Below are 19,499 nucleotides of genomic sequence, written 5' to 3'. Positions count from 1 at the left end.
TAAAACTGGAGCCATCAAGAATGATACATGCTCTAAAAACAGAAACAAACACTCCAGAATATAAGCAAAAAGAAATTAACAACACTTTTAGACAATATTACACAAAATTTTACAAAGCAGAATTACTAGGAGATGAGAATGGAATGGAATAATTTTTGCTGAACTTCCAAGGCAGTAAGAGAGAGAGTGAGAATAGAATTTGATACTTGCTTCACAAGGGAAGAAATTGAAAAGGTCCTGGGCACCCTACAGGTTAATAAATCACTGGGAGAGGATGGATTTCCACCTGAGTTTTATGGACAATTCAAATAATTATTAATGCCCTTTTAATTAAAGTATAGACCAAACTGTGGAAACACAGACCCTTCCAGAGTCATTCTCAACTGTGATTATTACAGTGTTACAAAAAGCTTCATCATATAGACCATTATCCCTGTTAAATGCTGAATATAAGATACTAGCAAAAGCATTGGCTAATAGGTTAGGACAAAACTGATACATATTGTCCAAGCAGGATTTGTTAAAGGAAAGCATTCCTCAAATAGTCTAGGAAGATTGATATAATACACATGGCTAAATCTGAACAAAATCCAAGAATTACAGCCTCCAAAGAAGTGGAAAAAGTATTCGACCATTTGGAATGGCTCTTTTTATTTAAAACACTGGAAAACTTTTGTATGGGCAGAACATTTATAAATTGGATAAAATAATGTTTAATTCTCACCAAAAACTGCCGGCTTTCGCCGATTCCTGAGACTAACCCAATATGGCTGCTGATCACAGAGACCTCCCAACTGCAGCCAATCCCGACACAAACCCACTGCTGCTACTGATCTCTGGGGAGGCTTCCCAGGCTGGATGAACACTCACTGGTGCTCCTGTCCCGTCTCCAAATCCTCCCCAAGGCCTACTGCACATGCACACCAGAGAAGTAGGCTGAGGGGGAGATTTGGAGTCATCATCAGCATCTGATGTGCTGAAGAGTAAGGGAGGGAAAAGGATCGGAGGGGAGGAAATGCCACGGAGCCCGAGGTCCTGCTCCCGTCTGGGAGGCTGTTCTCCTTGATGACTCCACAACAAGGGATTCTTCCGACCGCTTGTGACTGGGAGACAGCGGCACACAGTTTGAGAGGGAGAGTTGGAGATAAAAGTCTAGAAAGGGGGAGGGAGTTGCATGAAACCTGGACAATCATTCGAATTTCATGTCGAGTGAATTTTTTTCATCTTCTGAGATCAGTTTTGCCTCTGAATAAGTTCTGGATAAATGAGGATTTCTGATTTGTTTCCGATATCATTATTTATCCAAAATTTTATTTTTTTTTTCGGATAAATGAGGATTTTGGAGTATCTGATTTCAGATAATCGGAGTTGTAATGTATCAAAGCTCAAGTAGTCACTTGCCTTCCTTTGTACATAGGCTGGGGGAAGTGTCAAATTAGAGGGAGGACATGGAATGTAGAATAGTACAACATAGGAAAAAACCCCTTTGACCCATAATGTTTGTACTGACCATAATGTAAAATTAAATTAATCCCTCTGCATGAGATGATCCATATTCCTCCTTTCCTTGCATGCTCCTGTACCTGTCTAGATGCCTCTTAAATCTGGTTATCCAGTTGACCATTATGAGAAGGTAATGCCTGCCTCTGGATATGGGTAGGAGCCCCACAATGTCAATGTGCATGTAGCTGAAGCGGTGAAGTGCTGGCTCGAATGTCTGTGGTGGAGTTTTGATATGGGTCTGGATTTTGGATGACTGGCACTGAGTACAAGTCCTGGCCCACAGGGCGACCTGACATACCTGTTCACCACCATTTTGACTGAGGTCCTGATGGTGGGGTGAGCCAAGTTGTGGACTGAGTCAAAAACCCGCCTCCTCCATGCAGCGAGAATGACAAGGGGAGGTTTACCCGTCGATTGCCAGGGTGATCTGGATGTCCTCCAGTTGTAAGCAGGTGAGTGCTGTCCGGTACACCGAAATATCAGGGTCTGCTTGCTGCGCATCTGCCAGGACTGCATAGTTGATGCTCGGGGTAGGGTTGTGCACCGCCAAGATAGCCGGATGGGATAGGGCATCGGCCACCACGTTGGATTTGCTGGCTATGTGTTCAATGTCCATTGTAAATTCGGAAATGTAGGACATGTGCTGCTGTTTGACACCTTACTGAAGGAGAAGGTAAAGCGTTTGTGGTCCGTGTAAATGTTGAACTTTCTGCCCTCCAGAAAGTGCCAAATTGCCAGGTATAAGGCTAACAGTTCTCTATCAAAGACACTGTACTTGAGCTCTGATGGCCTGTGGTGTTGGCTGAAAAAAGACAGCAGTTGCATTGTCTATTCACCAGTTGCTCAAGTACTCCCCCGACCGCTGTGCTGGAGGTATCTGTCATGAGGGTGGTCGGGTGTCTGTCTGCGGGTGCACAAGGAGGGAGGTATTGGCTAGGGCATTTTTGGTGGCCTGGAAGGCCTTGGTCACCTCCTAGGTCCATTGTTTTTACTGGATCCTGCCATGAGGGGAAAGAGTGGGCTCACGATGCGGGCTGCTGCAGGTATGAAGCAGCGATAAAAGTTGACCATACCTTCATATTCTTGTAGTCCCTTCACTGTCGATGGCCTGGGGAAAGAGTAAATAGCATCCACCTTAGTGGGTAACAGTTTGGTTCCATGTTGGTCGATGCGATGGCCCAGAAAGTCAATAGTCTCTTGGCCAAAATGGCTCTTGGCCAGGTTGATGGTTAGGCTGAAATCGCTCAGCCTGGAGAATAATTGTTTTATGTGGTAGCGTCCCCAGTGCGGGTGTGGCTGGCAATTAAGATGTTGTCGAGGTAGACGAAGACAAAATGAGATCCCGGTCCACTGCATCCATCAGCCTCTGGAAAGTCTGAGCCGTGATTTTTAACCCAAAGGGTATCTGGAGAAATTCAAACAATCTAAAGAGGGTTGATGATGGTGGTTTGTAGGATGTCTTTGTGGTGTAACAGGATCTGGTGATAGCCCCTGATGAGGTCCACCTTTGAGAATATCCATGCCCCTTGTAGGTTAATGGATGTGGGGCATGGGATATCTGTCCAGCATGGTGGCCTCGTTGAGGCTGCAGTAGTCTCCGCACAGCCTCCAACCACCTGCTGCCTTGGAGGCCATATGGAGAAGGGAGGCCCAAGGACTATTGGAGTGCCACACAATGCTGAGTTCCTCCATCTTTTTCAACCTGTCCCATGGTGGTGCCTCACCCCATGTTTGGGTTCTGCCAAATTAAAGTGAGGCGTGGTGATGGAGGGGAATTCTGCTTGGACCCGAGCTAATTCATTTTTGGCGGTACTCACTGAGTGCAGGTGGGGGCTGATGCGTTCAGTGCCCTTGAGCAAGAGTAACTGAAATGTCCAGGAGTGCACCAGCTGGTGTCCCTTGATATCTACCAGGAATAAGTTGGCCTGCAGGAATCTGCATCCAGTAATGATTGATGCACGGCCACCACTGTAAACTTTTAAGTGAATTGTCTGTCCCCGAAGCGTAGGGGAATGGTGTAGGTGCTAAATGCTCTCACCTACTGAAGTGAAAGTTGTGACCTGTGCTGACCTACTTGCTGATGTATTCATGGATATCTTCAATATTTCACTCCAGCCTCAGTTACACCAGTGCCCAAGAAGAGTGTTGTAACCTGCCTAAATGACAATCAACGAGTGGCATTCACATCAACAGTGATGAAGTGTTTGTAAAGGCTGGTATTGAAGCAACAGGTCTATGGCAGATGCCATCTCATTGGCTCTACACAAAGCCCTGAATCAGCATTCAACAGCATCAAAATTGATCCGCAAACTCTAAGACCTGGGCCTCAATACCCCTCTATGTAATTGGATCCTGGATTTCCTCACCTCCAGACCACAATCACTCAGGTTTGGTAAGAATAATCTCCATAAGTACTGGACATCACGGCTGTGTTCTTAGCCCCAGCTCTACTCGCTTTACACCCATGACTAAATTGGCAAACCAGTTGTGTTCTTATTCAATACAACAGTCATATCACTATCTTTATATTTCTCATGTTCATTTAATTAGTTGAAACTAAATACCCCAACTGGCATGATTTTGCTTTTAGAATCATGACTAGGCTTCTGGAATACTATCTATCATAGGAGCATCATTCAGTTTATTCAAGGATTAAGTAAAAAACACAAATCAGTAGTTAAAGCATGTGGAATTGTGGTAAATCATCATGTGTGGCATGGTATGATAACAGTCCACAAATTCACTGACGATACCATGGTAGAAGGTTGTATAAAAAGGTGGGGGGGGAAGAGACATCATACAGGAGGGAGATTTGGCTGAATGGTGGAAAATGTGCTGACCTGCTGCATCACAGCCTGGTATGGGGACACCAAGTCCCCTGAGCTTAAAGCCCTGCAAAAGATAGTGGACCTGCTCAGGACATCACAGGCAAACCCCTCCCCACCACTGAGAAGACCTACAGGGAATGCTGCTGTCCATCTCATCCAGCGCACACTCTGTTCTTGCTCCTGCCATCAGGGAAGAGGTAAAAGTGCCACAAGATTTGTACCACCAGGTTCAGGAGCCAACTGCTGCCGCTCCACCATCAGGCTCAAAACAACAAATTCAATCAGGAACTCATTTAGGCCTTTCACACTTAATTGATTTTTTCCCCTCCGTATTGTGTAGTTAATTTACATTTCTTTGTTTACATATGTAGGTTGTGTACAGTTTTTGCACTATCAATAAGTGGTAATTCTGCCTTGCCCACAGGATAAAGATCTCACAGTTGTATGTGATGCCATGTATGTACTCTGACAATAAATCTGAATATTATAAAGGACACAAGAGTTAGATTTTACTATTCATACTTATGATGGCAGAATCTGCACTGTTCACATTGAACAAGAGAAATATCAGATTGAATTTGTAAACAGGAAATTGGTAGTTCTTCATTAACCGTCATCTTATTTCTATTTCATTTTACACATTTTTATTCCATTTAAGTAGGGGAAGGAATGAGAAAATTTAATTACTTACAGGTATTTGAATCAATACAGGAAACCTAGTGTTCCAATTCCTTTTGTGATCCATGCCTGAGAATGACAAATTGATAAAACAAAGATAGCTGTTTACCACAACTCCATATGCTTTAAATGATGATTTGTAGGGTTTTTAAACTTAATCCTTGAATACATTGAATGATAGTATTATGATAGTATTATGAGTGAGGAAACTGGTTTGGTAGGTCTCAAAGGCAAAGATCTGGACACAGGTTTCAATAGCAAAAAGCTTTAATTGCCGTGAGAAAATGGGGTCACACACACACACACACACACACACACACACACACACACTTGGTTGGCAATAAGAATTTGATAGCGTGGGAAAAATAATAGCGGCAATGAAACACACACAGCTAATAAACGGGTGTGTGGGAAAATGATACACACACAATGCATACAATCAAGAGAAAAGTAAATTCATGACTTGCCACCCCTTGATTCTGAGCAAACACGGCTCTGAGCTAATCTAGGGACACTGATCAGCGCTTCCAACCTCTATTAAATGGTACCCGTATCTCACCAGCAGCTTCAAGTCCAAGTTTCTCAGCCCAGGGTGGAGCAGGGGGTCCCTCGAAGATGGCAAGAGTGAACAAAGGCCACATGGCATCTTTATAGTACTGGAGAGCTGGGGAGTCCAACCTAGGTGATTGATGGGGGGAGGGCAATGGCTCAGTGCCAGGCAGGCTAAATAATCATGTCAGTCAATGACCTGAGGTGAAGTGCAGGCAGGATGGAGGGTTTAGGGCAGGTAATTAACATGAGTCAACAGCAAGGTTTGTGCTGATAGGTGGGGCGGAACAGGAGTTTAATTGGCAGCTGGTGTATCCTCCGACTAGGTAGGGAGGAGTGCTGTCACGTGACAGCCACGACCTCTCCCAATACATTAGATAGTATTTCAGAAGCCTGGAGAGATTACTCCAAAGGCAAGTTCATACCTAATCATGCCAGTTGGGGTATTTGGTTTCAACTAACTAAATTAACATGTGAAGAAAGAAGATAGTGATATGACTGTTACATTGAATTAAAAACCCATCTGGTTTGCCAATTTAGTTGAAATCTGCTGTTACTGTATTTGCCTATCTGTAACATAAGGCCCAGGGCAATATGGTTGTTTTAACTGTAATCTAAGAGTTCAGCATGTTAGAAATGCACAGGAGACTGCAGATTCTGGAATTGAGAATTATCAGTGGGAGAAAAAGAATGATTGACATTTTGGCCAGAGACCTTGAACAAGTCTGGGATTGTGGAGGAGAAGGCCTAGTGTAAAGAGGACATGATAAGAGGAGTAGGACAATTGCCCATGTGGGATTGGTGAACCAGAGTGAGGTGAAGCATGATGGACAGAGGCAGTAGATTGGCAAATGCCAGATAAAAACAAATGGAGTCACTTGGAGGAAGATATCACGCAGGACAGCGTGGGTTATTAGCAGGTTGCCAATGCTGACATTTGATGAGAAGAGATGGTGACAATGTACATATGGAGAGAGTAGATGGAAATGAAGGGAGAGGTGGGAAGAGAGCAAAAGAATCAAATGGGCAAGGGGGGCTGGGTGTCAAAGGACATTAGACCACAGAGGAGCAGGATGCGAATGGGTACAAGATAGAAATAGGGTGGATAGAAAAGAAGACAAAAAAGGAGGGGAAAAGGGAAAGAGCAGAAGTGACATAGAAGAAAGAGAGGGGACAGTACCTGAAATTAGAAATGTGATAGGATTGTTTTGATCCCTCGATGGCGATGAGGGAGGATTTGTTAGAGCACTTACTGCAGTTGCAGTGGAAAGTATCAGGGGTCACAAAGAGGTGGGTGGGGAGGGATGAACAGACAAGTAAGTCTTGGGGAAAGAAGATGGTGGAAGTCAGAAAGGAGTGGGGAGGAGGAGATGTTTTTGATGGTGGGGTCTGGTTGTAGTTCATGGAAATAGAGGAAGATGTGCTGAATGTAGAGGCTAATTGGGTGAAATGTGAAGATGCGAACTCTATCCCTCTTCTGCTATTGAGTGCAGAATGGATGAATTGCTTGAGCTCAGTGTGCTGTTGTATCAAAATAGCTGCAGGGCCTAGGCACAGAACATATCAGTTCTTACGTTCTCTTTGCAGATGTTTGGGCAAGAAGTTAAATTAGAGATTGATTTTAAAGAATGATAAACCAACATGCTGATGCGCTATTATGCACTGAAATCTATCTTTGAGCTAATGTCCCTGTGTAATCATTACCATCCTAAGGGCTCAGAATTAGAATTTTTGTCATGCACATATGTTACGAAGTTCATTGTTTTATGGCAGCATGACAGGTGCAAAATTGCTATAAATTACATTTTAAAATAAATAAATAGATGCAAAAGAAAAGTTAGGTAGTGTCTGTAGGTCATTGTCCATTCGGATATCTGATGGCAGAGGGGAAGAATCTGTTTTTCTACCATTGTGTGTTATTCTTCCATCAAAGTAGAATAGCTCTTCGTGTGATGAGTTGTAAATAGTGTGACTTGATGATCAGTTGAAGAAAATAGCTCGTTAATATCATCTCATGCTCCAAACAAAGCTGTTAAAGGATTAGGTTTAAGATTAATATGTAATATTATTAACAGAGCATGAAAAGGTTCAAGGTTCAACCCATAAGGTTCAAGAGCTCGACAAGATCAGAAAATATGCATCAAGGTTGCTTCCCCATCATTACGTCTGTTACATTGGGGATTTAGATCAGGAAATATACAGGATAATTTGTCTTTAGACATGTAAATTTGATGTACAATCTTGAACTGAAAAAGAGAATGTCGAGCTCATCGTAAAGAAGTGTTAACTAATTTAAAAATCAAATCCCAATTTCTGTCTGAGATATAAAACTGTAGATCATGCTTCTGTGCTCTTTTAATCTTATCAAGGAAAACCTGGCGTGATTTTGAAAGCACATCATAAAAAAAGATTATTAAACCCTTCTGAGAGGGTTGTAATTTGAAAATTACATCCAGCATGTTAGATTCACAAGCCGTGGGAAAATTTGGTAATTGAACCTGTTTAAAAAAAAAAAAAAAAAATTCTCATCTGCAAGTTTCTTAAAAAAAAGTGAGTTTGGTCAATTAAACTTCGCTGATAACTGTTCAAAAGACATGGGACACTGTCAACAAACAAGTCTCTTGAAAGTATTGAATACCATTAACATACCAATTGACAAATGTCAAATCACAGAGATCTTAGAAGGAAAGATTCTGTTCCACCCATTAGTTCTCAGTGGTTATGTCATGTCTTAAAAGATAAGGTGTTCCATGTTGTTTACTAACACTAATTTTCATAAAATTTGGAGTCCTTTTATGGACTATTTTCGTGTGCATTGAATCTGTCTTGATCATTGAATGTATTTATTTATGTATATAGTTTTTTCTTCAGTTAGTAATATTTTATAGATTCAGCAGAGCTATATTACCTTTAATTTTTATGTCAAAAGATCCCAGGTTTCTTTGGGGGGTGGTGGGGTAGAGTTCTTTGGGTTTTTTTGTTATTCTGACAACATTGTATTGTGTGGGTAATGGGTATATCACTATTGTTTAATTTTTGGAAATGCACTTATATTCTTCATATTTGGTAACCTTATGTTCTCTATACAATGTGTACTTGTTCTATAAAACTCGATAAAAAGATTGAAAGAAGGTGTTAGTCTTCATACTCCTGTACCTCCTTCCTGATGGTAGCAGTGAGAAGAGGGCATGACCTGAGTGGTGAGAGTCCTTGGGGATCGAGCTGCTTTCTTGAGACACCACCTCTTGTAGTCCTTAATGGAGTGAGGACTGATGCCCATGATGGTGCTGGCCGAGTTCACAACTCTCTGTAATCTTTTCCTGTCCTGTGCATTTGCACCTCTATACTAGATATTGATACAACCAGTCAGAATGTTCTCCATGATACATCTGTAGAAATTTATGAGTCTTTGGTGACGTAACAAATCTCCTCAAACTCCTCACAAAGTGTAGTCACTGGTAAGCTGCCTTCATGATTGTATCGACGTGGAGACCCCAAGATACATCTTTAGAGATGTTAACACCCAGGAATTTGAAGTTCTTGACCCTCTCCACTGCTGACCCCTTGATGAGGACAGGTTTGTGTTTTCATGATTTCGCCCTCCTGAAATCCACGATCAGTTACTTAATTTTTAAAATTTTGCTGATGTTGAGTGCAAGGTTTATGTGATACCACTCAACCAGCTGATCTATATCATTCCTGTATACTTCTTCATTGCCAACTGTGATTCAGCTGATGACTGTGGTGTCATGGGCAAATTTGGAGATGGCATTTGAATTGTGTCCTAGCCACACAGTCATGAGTGTAGTAGATCGAGTACTGCGGTGGGCCAAGTATGTATCCTTGAGGTGTGCCTGTGTTGATTGCCCTCGCCTTTCATTGTATCAACCTTTCACACCTGTTGCTTTAGCTGCAGTAATTTCTTCCACATCTAGTATTAAATTAGGGATCTGTAAGTATTGCAGAAGTGCAAGATGTGAAGCCAACATCCTTGTAGGTTTATTTGATTGGGAGGGGGGCGGTGGGTGGGTTGAAGCACAGGAAAATGGGGAACAGGACCCATTTGTTCAAAGCAAATTGTACCAATGGGTGCTATTGGAGGTGTTTGATTTTTTTTTTTAATTTGTGCCTCCAGGTTCAGGAATAGTTGCTACCTCTCTACCATCAAACTCAAAAACAAAAATTAAAAGGACTCTTACTTTGCACATCATTTAATATTGAATATTTACTTTCAGTATTGCAGTTTGTTTACATTTCTTTGTCCACCTTTCTTTTTCTTGTACAAGGCAACGTGTTCATCTTCACTTGTGAAGGGATGGGCCATGGGGATGGATTACAATTTGCACAACAGAGAAATTGTGCCTGGTTCACAGGAAAAAGATTCTCAGGGTGTATGTGATGTTGTGTATGTACTTTATCAAAGGCTAAGAGACAGTAAACTCTGAATTCAAACCACCTGCTGCCTTGCAGGTTTTGCCTCTTTAGGCAAAGGTTAGGAGAAAGCAACTCTGACTTCAAATTCCCAGGCTCGGCTCGCCCAGCCATCAGTAACTGGAAAGGGCCCCAGCTATGGGCAAATAGCACATGTCAGTCTGGCAGCAGGGGATGGCAGCTGTGACAGAGCACGGGAAACAGTTTCCATAGCGGTCTGCAGCAGCAACCTCTGTGGGCAAAGGATTCGTAAGGACACCGGTCAGCGAGCATGGTCTTGAAACAGACCACTTTGGGGCAATCCTGCTCCACTCTGGCTGTTGTGCCTCGCACTCTGCCAGGCTTAGTGGCGTGGGACCCAGAGGGACCCAGAGCACTTGCCTCCAAGTCCTTGCCCTGGCACATGGTGCCTAAAGCTGAAAAGCTACAAGGCTCCGTGTTTATCTTCGTTTACGAAGGGATGGGCCATGGATGGATGGATGGATCAATAAATCTGAACTTTGAACTCTGCACTTTGAAATTGTGATATGAAGAGTTTTGACCCAAAAGGTTAACAATTCTTCTTCCAGTTGATGCTGGACGACCAGCAGATTGTGTTCTTTTTTTAACATTTATGCTGTTTTCTGAAGTCCTTGTCTTGATTCTTAGTTTTGCCCAATAGATTTCTCTTATTAAAATTCATATATGGGAGCTACTGGGGTTATGATGGATGTTTTACAGAAATCTGACTGCACAAATTCTCCCATATATTTTTGAAACCATTTTTCAAGTTGGTGATAAAATATTTCAAGATACTTGTTAGTGACTTGATACACTATTTTATTCCATTAGTTTAATTATGGGTAGTAGTTGGGTGACTTATCCAACAAAATAATTATAACAAAGGTAACAGATATGATGTAGGTTACTATTGAAAACTGGTATTTCTGACTCATGGCAATAGCAGTTCTCAGAGGTGGAACCCTTGTATTACCCAGGGACTGCTAGTATATTGGTATTTTGGCAACTGTTAGAGGATATTTTTATGGCCATGGCCAGGCACATACTTGAAAGTGGGCACTGTTTACTAGGATAGCATACATAAGGTTGTGTGTTTATTTCTTTGGGCCATTATAAATTTTAAGTGGTTGTGTGCTTGATTGTTTGAAAATGAAAAAGATTCTGTGCTTCCATTTTGCTTTACTGCTTGTGTGAGTATTGTGAATAATTCACTAAGTTATGAACTGACTGTTCTCTAAAATTACATTAGCCATTTGAGAAAATGGCTATTAAGTTGCTGTTAAGCTGATTTTATTTTGGTCATTCATATTTTAAATTCTACTTTTATCTTTCAGAGGTTCCCTGAAAACCTTTATTCACACAGTGCACTTGTTACAGAAACAAACAGATTTAGGATGTTTACCAGTTACAGACGTTCTGCATCGGTGAGTGGTAAATTGTTATTATTCCTAATGTATAGTGATGTACTTACAGACAGTTTTGCACTGATATCATCCTCCATCCATATTATTGAGTGAAAAACTTCATGAAATATGTAATAATCTGCTTTTGTTTTTCATTATTGATTCTTGCTCTTTTGCCACTAAATATACCTCCAGCCTTGTTCTCGGACTTGGTCCTGGTGTTGAACTGAAATGTCAACCAAAAATTGCCTGTGAAATCTTGAAGGCTGTTGCAGATTCCTTTATTTCCTGACAGGGTGTGTCTACAAATTGGACTAAATCCTTCCATTTTTAAAGGTGAATTGTTAAGGTGACAAAAAATCTTGAAATGCATTCTTGGCAATAACTTATGAAAATTTTTGATGATTTAACTAAATAATGGCTAAGATGTTAAATACTGTAATTAGTGAATACCTCTTGCCTGTGTATAAAAATAAAATTTATTGTGGGTGTTCCTGATGCTACACAGTTTTTTCTCTGGATGACTTTAATAAATGCAAGAAATTGGATTACTTCTTGAAATTTAAGTGACTTTCATCTACACAGTTGTCTAGTTACTTCTACAGTGTCAATTATACAGTAAAACCCCAGTTATGCGGAATTCAGACATCCAGCAGCCTCAAGCAACCGGGGGGGGGGGGGGGGGGGGGGGTGAGGGGAGGAATCACAAAATAAAAAAATTTTAAAAAGGAAGTTTAAAATTGGTGTGCCTCGCCATTAGTTCGCCAATCCACGCAACATGCAATCTCAATCAACTGTGAGATTCACTTAACCGGCATCTCTCAATCTACATAGGTGCCAGGGGTTTAACAGTACTTTAATTCAAATTGATGGCCATGTTTTCTTTATTGATGGAAGAATAAAAATTACATTTATCATACATGCCTAATTCAATAAACTATATTGAAATGAACTTGAGTGCAATACTTTGAGATGACCCTTTATCTAAAATGTATTTAGTCTTTCAAACATTGCTTCCAACTGGGCATACATAAAGCATGAAATTCTGCAGACATAGTGGTTGAAGTAAAAACAATGCTGGAGAAACTTGGCAGGTCAAACAGTGCACTTTATGTTAGCAAAGATAAAGATACATAACCAACATTTTGGGCTTGAGCTATGGACAAAATGTGGGCAGGCACCCAAGCAAAATGGGAAGTGAGGGACAAGGGGAGGACCACTGTCCCACAGGCAGGACGTAGTAGATTGATAAGGGAGGGAGGGCACACCAGCTAACAAGGAGAGAAGATATGGTTATGTGAATGGAGAGGGAAGGAGTGGAGATCTGGAGGAAAGAAGACAGAGGAATGGAGAAGAATGAGGAAAAACTGGGGAGTAGGCAAGCAGAAACTGGAGAAGTCGACGGAGAGTGCTGAGATGAAAAATTAGGTGTTGCTCCTCAAATTTATGGGTCATCTTGGTTTGACAGTACATAAGACCATGTACTGGCATGTAAGCGTGGGAGTGGAGGCAGAATTAAAATGTTTAACCACTTGGAGATCCCTGTCACTGATGTGGACAGAGTGAAGGTGCTCAGCAGCGATTTCCTAGTCTGCGTACAGTCTTCGATATAAGGAAGGCCACAATGGGAGCACTGGATGCAGTAGATGACTCCCAGAAGGACTTGTTTAGACCCTGAATGGTGATAAGGAAGGAGGTGTGTGCACAAATGTGACACTTCCTATGGTCACAAGGGAAGGTGCCAAGGGGGTGATTAGTAGGAAGGGACGAGGGGGTCACAGAGTCCCTGTGGGAGGTGGAGAATGGAGGATGTGTCTGGTGGTGGGATCTTGTTGTAGGTTGCGGAAATAACGGACGATAATGTGTTGGATGTGGAAGCTAGTAGAATGGTAGGTGAGGACAAGGAGAATCCTGTTTTTGAGGGCATACGGGGCCAGGATATATTTGTGGGAAATGGAAGAGATCCAGATAAGGGCTGAGTTGATGGTGGTGGAGGACAAGCCATGTTTTTAGAAAAAGCAAGATATTTCTGATGATCTGGACTGGATGACCTCGTGTTGGGAATAGATGTGACAGAGAAATTGAGAGAATGGAATAAAATCCTTGCGGGGACAGGGTATACTGTTGTTGAGGTAGTTGTGGGATTTGTTGGGTTTGTATATATAGAAAAAAAAGTCTGTAGAAAGCTTGTCTCCCAAAATGGAAACAGGGAGATCAAGAAAAGGGAGAGTGTCGGCAGAGATGGATCAAGTGAATTTGAGGTGACTGTGAAAGTTGCCAGCAAAGTGAATGATGTTGATTAGCTCATCATGGGTGGATGAGGCAGCATCCATGTAGTTATCAGTATAGCAGAGGAAGAGTTGAGGGGCTTTGCCCGTGTAGGCTTGCAGCATGAATTGCTCCACAAAGTCGATAAACAAACAAGCATAGCTGGGACTCGTGTGGGTACCCATGACTACTCCTTTGATTTGGAGAAAGTGGGCTGAGTTAAAGGAGAAGTTATTAAGGGTGAGAACAAGTTTTGCAAGCGGAGGAGGGTTGGAGGCGGAGGATGACTGGTTAGGTCTCTTGACAAGAAGGAAACCAAGGGCTTTCAGGAAATGAGGCTGTAAAGTTCAGGAATTGGAAGTCATTGAAGAGAAGGAGGATGTCGATAGAGAGGGATTGGACCGAGGAAACAAAATGGAGTTGAAGGAAGATGACAGTTCAGTGCAGGAGCGTGTGGAAACATTTGGTCTACCTGGATAATTGGATTTGTGAATCTTGGGTAGGAGGTAGAACTGGGCAGTGCAGGAATGGGAAATAGTGAGGTTGGAGGCTAAGGGAGGGGAGAGATATAACCAGAGGTGATGAGGTTAGAGTTAGTACTGGAGACGGTGGCCTGATGTTCTGTGGTGGGATCCTGTAGAAGAGGTAAGTAAGAGGAGGTATATGAGAGCTGTCATTTGGTCTCAGCAAGGTCAAGGTCAGGGTGCCAAAACACACATCACTGCCCTTGTCTGTGGTTTTGGTGGTGAGGTTGGGATTGTTGAAAAGAGAGTGGAATAAGAGAAGGGAGTGGTGAAGTTGAGATGGTTGATGTCTTGGTGGCGTGGAAATAAAAAAATCCAGAGTGGGCAGCTAGCCAAGACAAGATGTCCAAGAGGAGGAAGGCGGCTTAAAGTGGGAGAAGGGGTTTGGAGTGGGAGGTGGAGAGTCATGGTCGTGGAAGTGGGCATGGAGATGGAGGTGACAGAAGAACAGTTTGGCATCCTAATGTGGTGTGCATGGAATTCATTAAGGTGTGGACGGAGAGGGACAAATTTAAGGCCTCTTTATCCAACTGGGCATTGTGTGCTGAAGGTGAAAGGTCTTTTATTTCAGGGAGGTTAATAATGAAGCTAATAGGGTTATTAATTTGTTTCAACAGACTTGAATTACTGAGTTTACGCCCCCCCCTCACACCCCTCCCCAACTAATCTTTTTAACAACATTTTTGTATGAATAACAATATCCTTCACTAACTGTACTATTATTTTGAAAGCAAAACTTGGACCATAGAAAATCAGAATACATTTAATATTTTTATCTTCTCAGGCTGCTATTATTAGAAGGAGGTCCTGGCTCTGCTTCTTGTTTACTCGGCAATAAACATATGGTGTCCTGGGGCTTTGAAGACATGCTGTCAACCCCGGAGAGCAACAGTAGTTCCAGTGACAATAAAGGTATGCTTTTTATTCACATTTGTGGAATGTTAGAGCAAGAAGAGTGATAATACGGCATTTAATAAGAAGAGGTCATTAGGTAGAAAATCATGTTTTTAAAACTTGTTTTTTTGAATGAGGAAACTGATCTAAAATTGATTTGGTGGCATGAGGCACTTTGTCTCAAGGTAATTATGAATTTGAACAGTTGTCTGACGTATGTTTAAAAAAGTGAATTTATCATGGATTGCATCTCACATCTTTATTATTGTAGTGTGTTTTTTTTTAACCTTGGGGTGGAATGACATTCAAGTGCATTTTAGGAAACAGACCTTTCAAAGTGGTATATTTGATAGCCATGAACTGCACAGACTGTAAATCCAATTGTCATAGCTGAAAATTTGTTTTCATTCCAACAGCAGAACAATCACTATATCAGTGTAACAGAACAGTTTTAACAAATTTTAAATTTATGGTAAAATCCACAATATCTGGAATTCAAGCAACTGGCAAAAAAAGGAAATAAATAAAAGTTTAAAATTGTAAATGTTCTCTGAAACAACACACAACCCCTTGGTGAAGATGGGACCAAACATTTAGCCAGCAGACCATCCTAGTCGTGTCTGCAGTAGCAATTTGAATAAAGTTTAAATAAAGTTGGATTTGAATAAAATGGCAGTACCCAGATGAAGAGCTGGTTGATGCCACTCGCCGCTGGGGCGACTCTCCCAAAATGTCTCCCTATCCCTACACAGTAAAAATCTTTATCTTTATTAGTATTAAGTATATTAGTCAGGCTTTTTCTGTAAACTTGGGGGAGTGAGGGCTAATTACGATGGCGGCATGGTTAACACAATGCTGTTACAGCATCAGTGACCTGGGTTTGAATGTAATTTATATTTTATAAATTATGGGAATTACCTAATTAAAGTGAGCTTTACATAATTAAAGACAATACTGATTTTTTTAAAAAAAACTAAATTTGCCTACTTTTTATTTTTTAAGCTGTATATTCTGAATGCAGGTGTATTGGTTAGGCATTATAAGAGAGTGTCTCAGGTAATTGGAAAATTTGCATATCTGGCATCTCAATTCTTGTAGGTGCCAGTTACCAGGGATTTTACTGTACATCAGTATTTGTCTTTTTATTTTGTTTTGAATGATTTTCACAGTTGCATAATTTAATGCTGGTGTCTGCTTTTAATTGTTCTCCAACTTGATTCGTTGGCCCAATATTTGAAGTTATGAAGTCTATCTCGAGTTCCAAACATTTTTCTGAAAATGCTTAATTTTACACCATATTTTCCAGGTGAATTTGATTTTGTATTATCTTAAAAGTAACAGTTTTGAATAGAAACTGGTAATTACATCACATCTCTCTGAAAGTAAATTGAGTTGTACACTTCTAAAGGAAAAAAGCTATAAATGGTGAAAATCTAAAATAGAAAGTTCAAGAAAACAATATCTATAATGAGAAAAATACCAAGTACATATTTGATGGTATATAAGATCCACTTTTCCCCCAAAAAAAATAGCTCAAAAATATCCCCGGGTCTTGTATGCAAAGTTGAAATTAGGGTGATAATGGTGAGCAGTGCTGGTATTGGCATCAAGGAAAAAAGACAAACAAATCACATATAATCCAACGGAGATCAAGGAAAACTTTAGAGAATTCTATGAACAATTATACCAAACTGAAAACGAAGGGAAAGAAGGGAAAATAGATGAATTTTTAACCAAAATTGAACTAACAAAATTACAAATAGAGGAACAAAATAAATTAACAGAACCATTTGAAATAGTAGAAATACAAGAGATAATAAAAAAATTACCAAATAATAAAACACCAGGAGAGGATGGATTCCCAATAGAATTCTATAAAACATTTAAAGATTTATTAATTCCTCCCCTCCTGGAAGTAATCAACCAGATTGATAAAACACAAAGCTTACCAGATTCATGTAAAACAGCAATAATTACAGTAATACTAAAGCAAGGGAAAGATCCATTCGCACCAGCATCATATAGACCAATATCATTACTTAACACAGATTATAAAATAATAGCTAAACTATTAGCAAACAGATTAGCAGAGTATGTACCTAAAATGGTAAATCTAGACCAAACTGGATTTATTAAAAAAAGATGCACAACAGACAATATTTGTAAATTTATTAACTTAATTCATGCAGTAGAAGGGAGTAAAGCACCAACAGTAGCAGTTGCTTTAGACGTAGAGAAGGCCTTTGACAGAGTAGAATGGAATTATTTATTCAAAGTATTGCAAAAATTCAGTTTACCAGAGAAGTATATTAATTGGATTAAAGCATTATATAAGGGGCCATTGGCGAAAGTGACAGTAAATGGATATATATCAAAGCAATTTAACTTAAGCAGGTCAACACGGCAGGGATGCCCATTATCACCCTTATTGTTCGCGTTAGCTATAGAACCACTAGCAGAATTGATAAGAACAGAAAATAATATAAAAGGGATAAAAATAAAAGACAAGGAATATAAAATCAGTTTATTTGCGGATGATGTTATAGTATACTTAACAGAACCAGAACTATCAATAAAAGAATTACATAAGAAATTGAAGGAATATGGAGAAGTGTCGGGTTACAAGATTAACGTAAATAAAAGTGAAGCAATGCCAATGAATAATGCGGATTTCTCAAAATTTAAGAAGGAATCACCATTCAGATGGCAAATGCAAGCAATAAGATACCTAGGTTTACAAATAAATAAAAATCTCGGCCAACTATATAAACTCAATTATTATCCACTAATGAAAAAATTACAGGACGATTTAGAGCATTGGAAAGATTTACCATTAACACTAATAGGAAGGATAAACTGTATTAAAATGAACATTTTCCCAAGGATATTATACCTATTTCAGGCATTGCCAATACACTTGACAGAGAAATTCTTCAAGGAGTTAAAGAAAATAATAAGGAAATTTTTATGGAAACGGGGGAAACCGAGGATCTTTGGCTTGGCTTCGCGGACGAAGATTTATGGAGGGGGTAAAAAGTCCACGTCAGCTGCAGGCTCGTTTGTGGCTGACAAGTCCGATGCGGGACAGGCAGACACGATTGCAGCGGTTGCAGGGGAAAATTGGTTGGTTGGGGTTGGGTGTTGGGTTTTTCCTCCTTTGCCTTTTGTCAGTGAGGTGGGCTCTACGGTCTTCTTCAAAGGAGGTTGCTGCCCGCCAAACTGTGAGGCGCCAAGATGCACGGTTTGAGGCGTTATCAGCCCACTGGCGGTGGTCAATGTGGCAGGCACCAAGAGATTTCTTTAGGCAGTCCTTGTACCTTTTCTTTGGTGCACCTCTGTCACGGTGGCCAGTGGAGAGCTCGCCATATAACACGATCTTGGGAAGGCGATGGTCCTCCATTCTGGAGACGTGACCCATCCAGCGCAGCTGGATCTTCAGCAGCGTGGACTCGATGCTGTCGACCTCTGCCATCTCGAGTACTTCGACGTTAGGGATGTAAGCGCTCCAATGGATGTTGAGGATGGAGCGGAGACAACGCTGGTGGAAGCGTTCTAGGAGCCGTAGGTGGTGCCGGTAGAGGACCCATGATTCGGAGCCGAACAGGAGTGTGGGTATGACAACGGCTCTGTATACGCTATCTTTGTGAGGTTTTTCAGTTGGTTGTTTTTCCAGACTCTTTTGTGTAGTCTTCCAAAGGCGCTATTTGCCTTGGCGAGTCTGTTGTCTATCTCATTGTCGATCCTTGCATCTGATGAAATGGTGCAGCCGAGATAGGTAAACTGGTTGTCCGTTTTGAGTTTTGTGTGCCCGATGGAGATGTGGGGGGGCTGGTAATCATGGTGGGGAGCTGGCTGATGGAGGACCTCAGTTTTCTTCAGGCTGACTTCCAGGCCAAACATTTTGGCAGTTTCCGCAAAGCAGGACGTCAAGCGCTGAAGAGCTGGCTCTGAATGGGCAACTAAAGCGGCATCGTCTGCAAAGAGTAGTTCACGGACAAGTTTCTCTTGTGTCTTGGTGTGAGCTTGCAGGCGCCTCAGATTGAAGAGACTGCCATCCGTGCGGTACCGGATAGCACTAGATAAATTAACAGAATGGTATAAACAAGGAGGCTTACAACTGCCAAACTTTAAAAATTATTATAGAGCCGCACAATTAAGATACCTATCAGGTTTTTATCAAACAAGGGAAAAGCCAGATTGGACTAGATTAGAATTAGGTAAAATAGGGGAAAAGACACCTGAATACATATTATATAAATGGGATGAAAAATTGGTACAACGTAGGAGTTCTCCAGTATTACATCATTACTCAATATTTGGAAAAAGATTCATGTAGAAAGGAATAAAACAAATTACCAATTACCAAAACTAATATTGATTATAAGATTATAAGTTACTCCCTTTTACAATAGATAACCTTT

At 41.0% G+C, this 19,499-nt stretch overlaps 1 protein-coding gene across 9 annotated transcripts in view; it reads left to right on the top strand.

The window, feature by feature from the left end:
* LOC138761137 (probable E3 ubiquitin-protein ligase HECTD4) overlaps positions 1-19,499 on the top strand; it is a 322,279-nt gene that overhangs the window by 28,897 nt on the left and 273,883 nt on the right. For all 9 annotated transcript variants that reach the window (XM_069932802.1, XM_069932800.1, XM_069932806.1 and 6 more), the window contains exons 3-4: positions 11,324-11,413; positions 14,969-15,096. In XM_069932802.1, the coding sequence (XP_069788903.1) occupies positions 11,324-11,413; positions 14,969-15,096 (218 nt within the window). The remainder of the gene's footprint in view (positions 1-11,323; positions 11,414-14,968; positions 15,097-19,499) is intronic.

This window comes from Narcine bancroftii, chromosome 4, assembly GCF_036971445.1.
Source record: "Narcine bancroftii isolate sNarBan1 chromosome 4, sNarBan1.hap1, whole genome shotgun sequence".
Taxonomy (NCBI): Eukaryota; Metazoa; Chordata; class Chondrichthyes; order Torpediniformes; family Narcinidae; genus Narcine; species Narcine bancroftii.
This window is presented reverse-complemented; position numbering and strand designations above follow the sequence as displayed.